Source organism: Oncorhynchus mykiss, chromosome 20, assembly GCF_057628025.1.
Source record: "Oncorhynchus mykiss isolate SJ-2025 chromosome 20, ASM5762802v1, whole genome shotgun sequence".
NCBI classification, from domain to species: domain Eukaryota; kingdom Metazoa; phylum Chordata; class Actinopteri; order Salmoniformes; family Salmonidae; genus Oncorhynchus; species Oncorhynchus mykiss.
This window is the reverse complement of record NC_143041.1, coordinates 13,607,447-13,619,946: the sequence shown is the minus strand read 5'-3', so window position 1 is coordinate 13,619,946 and position 12,500 is coordinate 13,607,447. Positions and strand designations below refer to the sequence as shown.

The 12,500-nt window shown below is 43.8% G+C and overlaps 1 protein-coding gene across 16 annotated transcripts in view; it reads left to right on the top strand.

The window, feature by feature from the left end:
- cacna1g (calcium voltage-gated channel subunit alpha1 G) overlaps positions 1-12,500 on the top strand; it is a 199,397-nt gene that overhangs the window by 170,172 nt on the left and 16,725 nt on the right. For 10 of the 16 annotated variants that reach the window (XM_036956460.2, XM_090212290.1, XM_090212289.1 and 7 more), the window contains 2 exons: positions 9,223-9,371; positions 10,167-10,276. In XM_036956460.2, the coding sequence (XP_036812355.2) occupies positions 9,223-9,371; positions 10,167-10,276 (259 nt within the window). Of the gene's footprint in view, positions 1-9,219; positions 9,372-10,166; positions 10,277-12,500 lie in introns of all 16 variants that reach the window. The other 6 variants (XM_090212291.1, XM_090212295.1, XM_090212293.1 and 3 more) reach the window with 1 other exon arrangement.

Below are 12,500 nucleotides of genomic sequence, written 5' to 3'. Positions count from 1 at the left end.
GAGAGAGAGAGAGAGAGAATGTAGCTCTGAGTGTTCTTTACATAGCTCAGCTCAGGGAGTGAATGTGTCACTGTAACAGATGGCCTCTAACTCTCCCAGGCTCACAGCCCAAAGAGATAAACGCTTTACTCAGACCTGCTCTGTGTGGGTCATGTCCCAGAAGATGGCTTTCCCTCTCTCTGTGTTTGTCTTCAAAAACTGGTACTAAAGTAGGATTTGGCCATTTTCTGTCCTAGCTAACAGCATCGCTTGCCTGTTGATTTATTGATGGCACAGCCTCTCGTGCTGTATCACTTAATCAGGTATTAATATACAATGTCCTACTTCAGCACACCTTTTACTAATAATTATGATAGGGTGTAAAAATAAATATACATACAGTGGGGAGAACAAGTATTTGATACACTGCCGATTTTGCAGGTTTTCCTACTTACAAAGCATGTAGAGGTCTGTAATTTTCATCATATGTACACTTCAACTGTGAGAGACGGAATCTAAAATCAAAAAAATCACATTGTATGATTTTTAAGTAAGTATTGCATTACATAAGTATTTGATACATCAGAAAACGTAATATTTGGTACAGAAACATTTGTTTGCAATTACAGAGATCATACATTTCCTGTAGTTCTTGACCAGGTTTGCACACACTGCAGCAGGGATTTTGGCCCACTCCTCCATACAGACCTTCTCCAGATCCTTCAGGTTTCGGGGCAATACGGACTTTCAGCTCCCTCCAAAGATTTTCTATTGGGTTCAGGTCTGGAGACTGGCTAGGCCACTCCAGGACCTTGAGATGCTTCTTACGGAGCCACTCCTTAGTTGCTAGCTGTGTGTTTCGGGTCGTTGTCATGCTGGAAGACCCAGCCATGACCCATCTTCAATGCTTTTACTGAGGGAAGGAGGTTGTTGGCCAAGATCTTGCGATACATGGCCCCATCCATCCTCCCCTCAATACGGTGCAGTCGTCCTGTCCCCTTTGCAGAAAAGCATCCCCAAAGAATGATGTTTCCACCTCCATGCTTCACGGTTGGGATGGTGTTCTGGGGTTGTACTCATCCTTCTTCTTCCTCCAAACACGGCGAGTGGAGTTCAGACCAAAAAGCTCTATTTTTGTCTCATCAGACCACATGACCGTCTCCCATTCCTCCTCTGGATCATCCAGACGGTCATTGGCAAACTTCAGACGGGCCTGGACATGCGCTGGCTTGAGCAGGGGGACCTTGCGTGCGCTGCAGGATTTTAATCCATGACGGTGTATTGTGTTACTAATGGTTTTCTTTGAGACTGTGGTCCCAGCTCTCTTCAGGTCATTGACCAGGTCCTGCCGTGTAGTTCTGGGCTGATCCCTCACCTTCCTCATGATCATTGATGCCCCACGAAGTGAGATCTTGCATGGAGCCCCAGACCGAGGGTGATTGACCGTCATCGTGAACTTCTTCCATTTTCTAATAATTGCGCCAACAATTGTTGCCTTCTCACCAAGCTGCTTGCCTATTGTCCTGTAGCCCATCCCAGCCTTGGGCAGGTCTACAATTTAACCCTGATGTCCTTACACAGCTCTCTGGTCTTGGCCATTGTGGAGAGGTTGGAGTCTGTTTGATTGAGTATGTGGACAGGTGTCTTTTATACAGGTAACAAGTTCAATCAGGTGCAGTTAATACAGGTAATGAGTGGAGAACAGGAGGGCTTCTTAAAGAAAACCTAACAGGTCTGTGAGAGCCGGAATTCTTACTGGATTCTAGGTGATCAAATACTTATACTTATACAATAAAATGCAAATTAATTACTTTAAAATCATACAATGTGATTTTCTGGATTTTTGTTTTAGATTCCGCCTCTCACAGTTGAAGTGTACCTATGATAAAAAATTACAGACCTCTACATGCTTTGTAAGTAGGAAAACCTGCAAAATCGGCAGTGTATCAAATACTTGTTCTCCCCACTTTACATGATGATAATGTAGAGAGTAATTGTATTGTAGCCCATTTAATTATTATGTTCACCTTCAGGGGGTGAAACAAGACTGTTTAACATGTTTTACCCCTAAACTATGATGTCAGCGACGCACTGAAAAGTAAATGGCTAGGACAAGAGTTTCAACTCCTCCCCCTGTCATCAATACTGACCAGTCACACGCACATTCACACACAGACACACAGACACACACACACCGCGGCAGCCAGCTCTATCTAGGTCAGTGCTAACAGAGATGGATCTAACGGAGGTTTTCTATCCGTCTTCTTCTCCCTCCTTTATATTCCCCTGATGTAGGAATGCGGTTAATAACACTAGACCATTAGAGAGATGGAAGGAGATAGAGAGAGATAGAGGTTGAGAGAGAGAGTGCAAAAAAAATGATTGTAAGATGAGATGGACAGGACGTGAGGGGCGGGGCGGGGTAAGGTGGCGAGAGAGGGGGGAGAGATTGAAAGTGAGTGAGGGGCGGGCTAAAGGTAGGAAAGGCGGAGGGAGATAGGGAGAGCAAGAGAAGGGGGAGAAAGAGAGAGCGAGAAATAGAAGTGAGAGAAAGGGCTGGGTCCAATCTGTATCGCGGAAGCTCCGCGTAAAAATGTAAAGGTAATTTCCGATTGAGCCGACATGTGCAGCGTTTACCGTGAATGCAGAGTCTCCGCGAACACGGGAAAGTTGCCTTTTAAATTTAAATCGAGCTATAACGTGGATCATCCCAAAGTGTAGACAGGTCCTCTTTGATAAGACCTGTGCCAGTTAGTGATTGAAACGTCCTCCTCTACAGATTCATTTTGTCAGGAAGTTCTCAGGATGTGGGTGGGGGATAAATGCTTCCTGCCACCGGCTAGGTGTTGGTAGCAGAGTTAAGTGTAGCGTTAGAGGAATTTAAATATTTAATCACTGTCATGAACTACGGTGTAGGTGTAACCCCACCCAATGCTCGCACCAATACACCTATTAGCCTAACATAACCAGACAGTTGTGCTTAGCATCAGTTACCTAGCCTAGATGAGTCCAGCCTAACTAGCTAATCAATATGCATCCCTGCAGTGGGCTGATGCCGTTAGGTGAATGATTCTGTAGCAGTAGAAGGTCCTTGTATTATAAGTAGTGCTATAGTGGGTTTTATGAAAGTGTGTGAGGGTATGAATGTTTCATGGTTGGAGGTGTAAGAATTAGTGCTTCTAAAGTGGGCTGCCACATTGCCTTTGAGCTCTGCTTAGGATGTGTTAGATAACCACAAGAGAGCCACTGAATGTAACTGGGTTAAGAAAAGGTGTGTGTGTGTGTGTGTGCATTATGTACTTGCGTGTGTAACCTATGGATCTGTGCGTGTGTGTTAGCAGGTGTGTGTGTCCTACAGCCCAAGCTAACAATGAAGGAGGCTGGTTAACATGTGGTGTACCAGCAGTCGGACAGATGTACTGCTACCCAGGTGGTAGATCAAGCCAACCAGAAAACTGGGGATTATTGGACAGTCAAAGACAGGCATGTGCCAGTGTTAGAATATTACATGATTAGAGTCGGGTAGGAAGATAGAGGTGATGTGGTGGTCCTTTAAAACAGCACTCCTCAATTGCTAATTCCTGGGTCTTGGCTAACGTAACTGCCACTTAGCTGAACACCATATTTAAAGGTACTTAAAGCGGCAATCAGCAGTTGAAACCAAGCCTTCTCTCTGGAAAAATGTAACCACTCTCAAATGTATATACAGCGCTATGGATGCGAGGACTGACCATCCATGATATCAAAAGGATAGTTTTAATTTACTTTGTTTACAAACAGTGGAGTAAAACAAGTGTATATTTTGGATTCTGGTGGGGTACGACAGTGGAACTAAGCTCAGGAGGCATTAATAAGTTATTTTATTCAAGAATCAATGGGTACATATTGTTAATTTTTAAGTCCAAAAATGGATGTAGCCACTGCAGATGATTTAGCCTCGACTTTACCAGACTATGATACAGGGGTAATAGTTGTGTTTGAATTAGACTTGGACTTGGACTTTCCCATAGAGGATTGAAGGGCGGAAATGTGCTGTCTACTGTATTGCTGAAACGCTGATATCTCATTGGTCTGTTTCTTATATGCTTATATTCTCATTTGCCCATCATCACTCTCTCGCCCTGTTAACCCCGCCTTCCACTCACTGCTGTCCAATCGCCTGCCTTCGCCATTCCAGTCTCCATTCCAATTGGTCCATCCTGCTCAAGTCAGACTCAGAAAGAAGTGTGTGTCAGTCTACCATGTGTACCGGCACAACTCGTGTGTGTCTTTGTGTGTCTTTGTATGTGAGTGTGTGTTTGTCGTCGTGCATTTTTGCGTGTTTGTGTGCGTGTATGAATTACCATGCCCTGTCATTGTGAATGATGTCATGTTATTATTTCTCTTTCTTCTGGGCTCCTCAAACTGCTCTGTTGCTCCTCTTTTCTCACAATCCTCAACTTCTCTTTTCAGTTCCGTTTTTGTTTCTTCTTTTTGTCATTGGTGCTGAGCAGTGCATTTTGGGAAATCCAGCAGAATTTTTTCTGATTTACTTGTTTATTTTGTATCTAACCTTATGACTCAATGTTTGCTGGCTCTAAAATTATTAATACATTATTGAATTCAATGCAGTTTCACTTGACGTTAACCCCTTCCCCTTGATATGAGCTTGTGCTGTAATCTACCAGCACTACCTGTTGACCCAGCACACATTGACTCTTAATATGAACCAATCCATTGACCATAAAGGGCAGGCGTTTAAAATCAGCCACAACACCTACCAAGGTATAACCTTAATGATATTGGTACTGGGATTTTTTTTAAACTGTTTTACCACCACATCATCTTGACCTTTGACCTAAAACAGGAAATTATCCTGGCCGTTACATTGTGACTGATCTTACTGCCTCTGGCCTGTTCTTCCTTTCACAGACATTGTTTTACCATCCAAAGCTCAAAGACTATCCTCCTTTTCTCAAGCCCCCCTTCAATCATCTTTCTACCACAAGCCCAGTTTCACCTGACCAATCATCAAAAACATCACATGTGCATCGTAGAGATTTAAACCACATTTAAACAACTTTCACATCCCAATAGTACCAAGGTTACTCTAGAACAATCCATGATATGGTACCATCTACAGCTTGGTTGAAAATCAACATAGCACTCTATATGTCCTTTCACTGTATCCATCACATAGCTCCACTGTGTTATGAACCCACACACACACATCCAATCAATTCAAACCTACTTCAAGTCTATACACTGCATGTGCAAACCAACTCAACCAAAGCTATTTCATGTTCAAACCCATACACACACATTCAACCAAACCAAAGCTCCTTCATGTTCAAACCCATACACACACATTCAACCAAACCAAAGCTATTTCATGTTCAAACCCATACACACACATTCAACCAAACCAAAGCTCCTTCAAGTTCAAACCCATACACACACATTCAACCCAACCAAAGCTCCTTCAAGTTCAAACCCATACACACACATTCAACCAAACCAAAGCTCCTTCAAGTTCAAACCCATACACACACATTCAACCAAACCAAAGCTCCTTCAAGTTCAAACCCATACACACACATTCAACCCAACCAAAGCTCCTTCAAGTTCAAACCCATGCACACACATTCAACCCAACCAAAGCTTCTTCAAAGCCATAAACACACATCCAATTCAACCAGACCTTTCAAACCCATACACTATACATACATTCACTCCAATCCAATCAAAGCCCACTCACACTGTGACAGTAAACCCATCGTGCTGTGCTGTGGTGTATCCACTCCCTCGCCACATGCCCAGGGACTTCAGTGTGTCTGTATTTCCCAACCCGAGCCTCGTCTTCCTGAAGTTACTGAGTGTGACTCAGTCCAAAAATAACTCCTAGTTCCTCACCCTAACCTTTATACCCTCACTTTGTAGACTTCAAAGAATCAGGTGGGTATAGGTAATGTGGGGCAAGGGGTTAAGAGGTTGTTTTTGGACCAGGTTTTAGTATTGCTTTGGTGTTCTTTGCTAACTAACTGCTCCTTTCTTTTTCAGTCAGGTGATCTTTGACGCTTCACCAGTGCATTCGGCCAAAGGGGTCTTAGATCTTCAAGAGTAACATATCATCATGTGTCATATGTATGATATGTTACCTGAACCACATCATTCCCTCTTGAAGGGTTAAATTATAACTACCTTTTTGGGTAAATACTCACACAGGGCACCAACATGTTGGGTACTCAATTATCCTCACATGGGGCACCAACATGCAGGGTACTCAATAACCCTCACACGGGGCACCAACATGCAGGGTACACAATAATCTTCACACGAGGCAACACTGTGTGGGGTACTCAATTATCCTCACATGGGGCACCAACATGTAGGGTACTCAATAATCCTCACACGGGGCACCAACATGTAGGGTACTCAATAATTATCGCACAGGGCACCAATATGTAGGGTGCTCAATAATACTCACACGGGGCACCAACATGGACATTCTGTTTAACATGCTGCATGCTAGTCATACAGCAGCTCCTCTTATCCCAATTAGTGGACTACATAGGTCTAAGGCCCCTTAGGTTGATTGATGGGATGGGGGTCTGGTTGATGTTTATGTTATGTTTGTGAATGTAATGTTTCTATTTGTGTGAGCGAGAGAGAGAGAGAGAGAGAGAGAGGGGAGAAAAAGGGACAGAGAAAGATGACTGTACTGAAGTTTCTTCACACCTCACTTCTTCACTTTCATCTTGTCAAAGTTCTCTTTTCCCACAAGAGTAGACCTGAATATGCCCTCACATGCCCCACTGAGCACACAAACACACACAGGCACACTGTGCACATACAAACATACACGCACACACTTTTAAAAGTCTTTAAAGCTGATTTGGCAAAAGCTAATATGGTTGACTCATTGGTTTGGCATGATATCACAGTGTCAGTCTGTTCCAGTGAGTCTAAAGGCAGATCCATTCTCTGAGTGCTGCTCAGCTCTTTCTTCCTCTGGAAAGAGAGAGTGGGAGTGAGAGTTTGGGAGTAGTGGAGGTATAATTTGGCCCTCTCTACCCTCACCTCTCCTACCTCCCCGAGCGAGAGCTGGGCCTGAGCCATGGGGGAAAAGGTTCTACTCTCTTGTTTTCCCTGTCTCGCTCTCTTATTCTTCCTCTCCCTTTCTCAGTGCAGTACTTACACAGGGAAAGGTCCATCTCTCCCATTCTCTCTCTCCTTCTCCCTCTCTTCATGTAGCGTTTTAAACCTATGAGAGTTTTGCACTTCCAAAACTGCTTTAGCTTGCTTTTAAAAAACTCAGTCAGCCACTGAAATGTCTAATACATTATTTGGACAATCCTCTCAAGATACAGCAATGGATGCTCAATACACTATACTCACAGTTTCATTTATCGAGCCTCTAGTGAGGCCCATTATAATAAAGTGTTAGGCCCTGCAGCAAAACTGCAGAAGCTAAGCATTTTCCCAGGAAGTTTCACTGCCACAACATTTGCGCCATTGGGTTTACTGCCTATAATACATGCACTGCTATAATGTATAATGGGTCTGCATTTTGTACAATAAATGTACGATAAAGCAATAGCACAGGCAGACACCGGACGAGAGAGAGTCTCACACTCAAGTCGATTTATGATGAAGAGGACAGAGGAGAAGAGGTGAGAATGAACCATACAGTAAATACACGAACACATACACACACAAACACACATACACACGTACCCCGTCAGGAGTTTTAGCCAGCTGCCGCAGCAGCCTCCTGGGCTAATTGGCAAGAGGGAGAGTTGAACAGCACCTGGGGGAATCACGCTGTGTGTGTGTTTCCATTCTGGCCTGTCTCTGACTCCTCCTCCACTTCATATGTACTCTCTCTCTCTTTCACTGATGAAAGAGGGATGAGGACAGAGACTGATAGAGAGACTCTCTCATCCCCCATACTCCTCTTTCCTCTGTCCTTTATGGATGGATGGATAAAGAGAGGACAGATGAGAGAAACATGTGTGAAACTGTAAGTGAAATACTGAACTGTAAAATCAACTGTCCTTTTTGTTGTGTACAGTATGTCCCACTGGGCACACAGTGGTTGAATCAACGTTGTTTCTAGGGCCGGGACGATACCAGTATCGCGATTCTTGTTAGCGTCTTGGCATGGAAACAAAACCCAAAGCAGGTTTAACTTCTTTAGGTTAACAGCCCTAATGTTGGAAGCAAACATCGTTACGTTGTCAACCAGAGTCACATTTATTTATTTTCCAAGCTATAGTGCACAATATTTTACATACAGATGTTTTTTAAAGGACCAAAGAGTATGGTATGCTTCGTGTTTGAATTTTTGCCATGGAAAAAGTATTGCAATACTGGTACTGTCCCGGCTCTAATTAGTTTCCATGTCATTTTAATTAAATGACATTGAACCAATGTGGAATAGACGTTGAATTGACATCTGTGCCCAGTAGGGTCTTTATGAGAGAGAAGGAGAGGAAGAGAAAGAGGTAGAGAAAAGATACAGCAAGAGTGAAAACACTAGAAAAAGCTGCATTGAAAGAGACAGCATAAATTAACCATTCACTACCCACTCCCTACAGCCTTAGAATGCACCAAAATAACCTCCCTCCTCCACAGCTACAGTCTCTTACACACACACACACGCACGCACGCACGCACACACACACACACACACACACACACACACACACACACACACACCACTTTGGGCGGTGGCGATGCTGTTTATTTCCGTTCATGCTCTCTCAGAGGAGACTACATTTGAATAATTGTTGATCAGAGGAGAGCATCTCTGATTTGATTAGTCATGACTGGCAGCCACAGGGGACCCGGGCCCAGGAACACTGTGCTTCTCTCGCTTTCTCTTCCTCGTTTTCACTCATTCTCTCTTTCCAAGATCTCTGTCTTCCTGTACCTCTCTCCTCTCCTTTCTTCTCCTTGTATACCTCTCTTTCCATGTACCTTTGCTACTCTCTTCTCTCTCACTCCATCTGTCTTTCATTTGCGTCTCTTTATCTGCCTCTATATTCTGTAATTATGTGATATACTGTATGTCAGTATGGGTGTGTATGCTTTCCTTTAACTAACGCTATGATATCTCTTGAGACCTGCGGGCTGGCTTCTACATCTCGAAACCTTTCACCCAAAATGTCCAGTACACTACTCTCTATCTCACTCTATGACACCCCCCACCCCGCCTACCTCCCCGTCCTCCCCTCTCTTACTCCCCCCTTCCAACAGAAGCTCAGAGTAAGCCTTACTACTCGGATTACTCCCCCACTCGTCTCCTCATCCACAAGATGTGCACCTCCCAGTATCTGGACCTCTTCATTACCATTGTCATCGCACTCAATGTCATCACCATGGCGATGGAACACTACCAGCAGCCAAAGGTAGGACCTGCGCAATCATTGGGTTTGCAGTTTTAAGGTAGTGGATTTGAAGTCTGTTAGTTATCACCATGGCCCCTCAGAAAGCACAGACAAAGATTCCCATGACAACCTAGTTTGTATTCATTCCACATAGTCCAACATCATTACTCTGGGATTTGTAGTTTGTTTGCCTGCACAAACAGATTTGAGAAAAGTTATTTCAATTCTTCAGGGGATTTTTCTCCACATTACATAAAGTAATACAAAAAATTCATGAACTAAACTCCCACGTAAATTATGTCTCAATGAGTTGTCATTGTTTATTATCAGCCGAAAGGTGATTCGTGATGAAAACAGCTTGAGTTTTCCAATGAAATTACCATGTGTCCGGAAAGATTATGCATGAGATATAGATATAGAGAAAAGGAGAGACAGTAATAGAGAGAGATGAGGGTGGGGGGAGGGTGGGGGTGGGGGGGGGATGCGGTACGGGTTGCCAGAAGAGAGCAGAGTCAGTAAATCCCTATATCTTCTCACAACATGCCTAATAGGAAAAGGTCACTTTTTACATTGAGATGGGTATCGTGAATTCCCCCAGGCTACATACAAGACACTTTTATACCGGCGGTCTTTTCAAAAACAAGCAGAGAGAAGGGAGAGAAGGGAGAGAGAGGGAGATGGTAGGGTGTTGAAAATGGCTGACTCTGGGGAAATGTTTGCTTTCAGAGAGTAAGACGTCAGAGAGAGACCAAATATACCGTAGCTATAACCTATGGAATACTGTACTACTAACCATGCCTCCCTCCCTCCCTCCAGGAGTTGGACGAGGCGCTGAAGATCTGTAACTACATCTTCACCATCGTCTTCGTCCTGGAGTCTGTCTTCAAGCTGGTGGCCTTTGGCTTCCGACGTTTCTTCAAGGACAGGTCAGAGGTCACACTTTGCCTCAGAGTAGGAGTGCTAATCTCAGATCAAATCTCGAGGCAAAACTGCCTCGTATATGGACATGAGGAGATGCTTTGTGAATATGGGCCAAGATACAGTGGGGCAAAAAAGTATTTAGTCAGCCACCAATTGTGCAAGTTCTCCCACTTAAAAAGATGAGAGAGGCCTGTAATTTTCATCATAGGTACACTTCAACAATGACAGACAAAATTAGAAAAACAAATCCAGAAAATCACATTGCAGGATTTTTTATGAATTTATTTGCAAATTATGGTGGAAAATAAGTATTTGGTCAATAACAAAAGTTTATCTATATACTTTGTTACATACCCTTTGTTGGCAATGACAGAGGTCAAACGTGTTCTGTAAGTCTTCACAAGGTTTTCACACACTGTTGCTGGTATTTTCGCCCATTCCTCCATGCAGATCTCCTCTAGAGCAGTGATGTTTTTTGACTTTCAACTCCCTCCAAAGATGTTCTATGGGGTTGAGATCTGGAGACTGGATAGGCCACTCCAGGACCATGAAATGCTTCTTACGAAGCCACTCCTTTGTTGCCCGGGCGGTGTGTTTGGGATCATTGTCATGCTGAAAGACCCAGCCACGTTTCATCTTCAATGCCCTTGCTGATGGAAGGAGGTTTTCACTCAAAATCTCCCGCTATATGGCCCCATTCATTCTTTCCTTTACAAGGATCAGTCGTCCTGGTCCCTTTGCAGAAAAACAGCCCAAAAGCATGATGTTTCCACCCCCATGCTTCACAGTAGGTATGGTGTTCTTTGGATGCAACTCAGCATTCTTTGTCCTCCAAACACGACGAGTTGAGTTTTTACCAAAAAGTTATATTTTGGTTTCATCTGTCCATATGACATTCTCCCAATCTTCCTCTGGATCATTCAAATGCTCTCTAGCAAACTTCAGACGGGCCTGGACATGTACTGGCTTAAGCAGGGGGACACGTCTGGCACTGCAGGATTTGAGTCCCTGGCAGCGTAGTGTGTTACTGATGGTAGGCTTTGTTACTTTGGTCCCAGCTCTCTGCAGGTCATTCACTAGGTCCCCCCGTGTGGTTCTGGGATTTTTAGCTCACCGTTCTTGTGATCATTTTGACCCCACAGGGTGAGATCTTGCGTGGAGCCCCAGAAAGAGGGAGATTATCAGTGCTCTTGTATGTCTTCCATTTACTAATAATTGCTCCCACAGTTGATTTCTTCAAACCAAGTTGCTTACCTATTGCAGATTCAGTCTTCCCAGCCTGGTACAGGTCTACAATTTTGTTTCTGGTGTCCTTTGACAGCTCTTTGGTCTTGGCCATAGTGGAGTTTGGAGTGTGACTGTTTGAGGTTGTGGACAGGTGTCTTTTATACTGATAACAAGTTCAAACAGGTGCCATTAACTAATACAGGTAACGAGTGGAGGACAGAGGAGCCTCTTAAAGAAGAAGTTACAGGTCTGTGAGTTTGTAGGTGACCAAATACTTATTTTCCACCATAATTTGCAAATAAATTCATAAAAAATCCTACAATGTGATTTTCAGGATTTTTTTTCTCATTTTGTCTGTCCTAGTTGAAGTGTACCTATGATGAAAATTCTGATGAAAATGATGAAAATTGATGAAAATGATGAAAATTGTATGTTCAGGTGAAGCAGAGATGGTGTGTGTGAGTTAGTGTGCTGTGGAAAGGCGCAGTGGTGAATTACTCTCTCTCAGTTAGGCCTTTATGAATACAAACTGCCTTAGATTATATCATAGCTTTAATATCCTTGGCTTCCAACGGAACAACACAAAGACACACACACACACGCGACCACACACAAGAGCATGTACACACACATGCCCACACTCAAAGATGCACGCAAACACACACAGGACTACGTACACACACACAGTCACTGTACACTCAGTGCCGACAGTGTGAGTTTGCAGTGGACCTTGTAACCGAGAGGCCTATGATATCCTCTGTGGTTGCCAGATTAGACCATTATCCCCCGGCAGAGATCCAGAGTGTCACAACACACACACACACACACACACACAGAGGCCGCCAGGTCCCCCAGGGGTCCATCTGAAAATGTCATTGTGTTTAAAGTGATTTGCCGGAGTGTTGATTCATGCATTCTGAGTAGTTAGACACTGACGTGACGGAGAAACTATCGAGTGGCGTCGGACCCTGCCCTCAGAGAACATACACACACACACACACA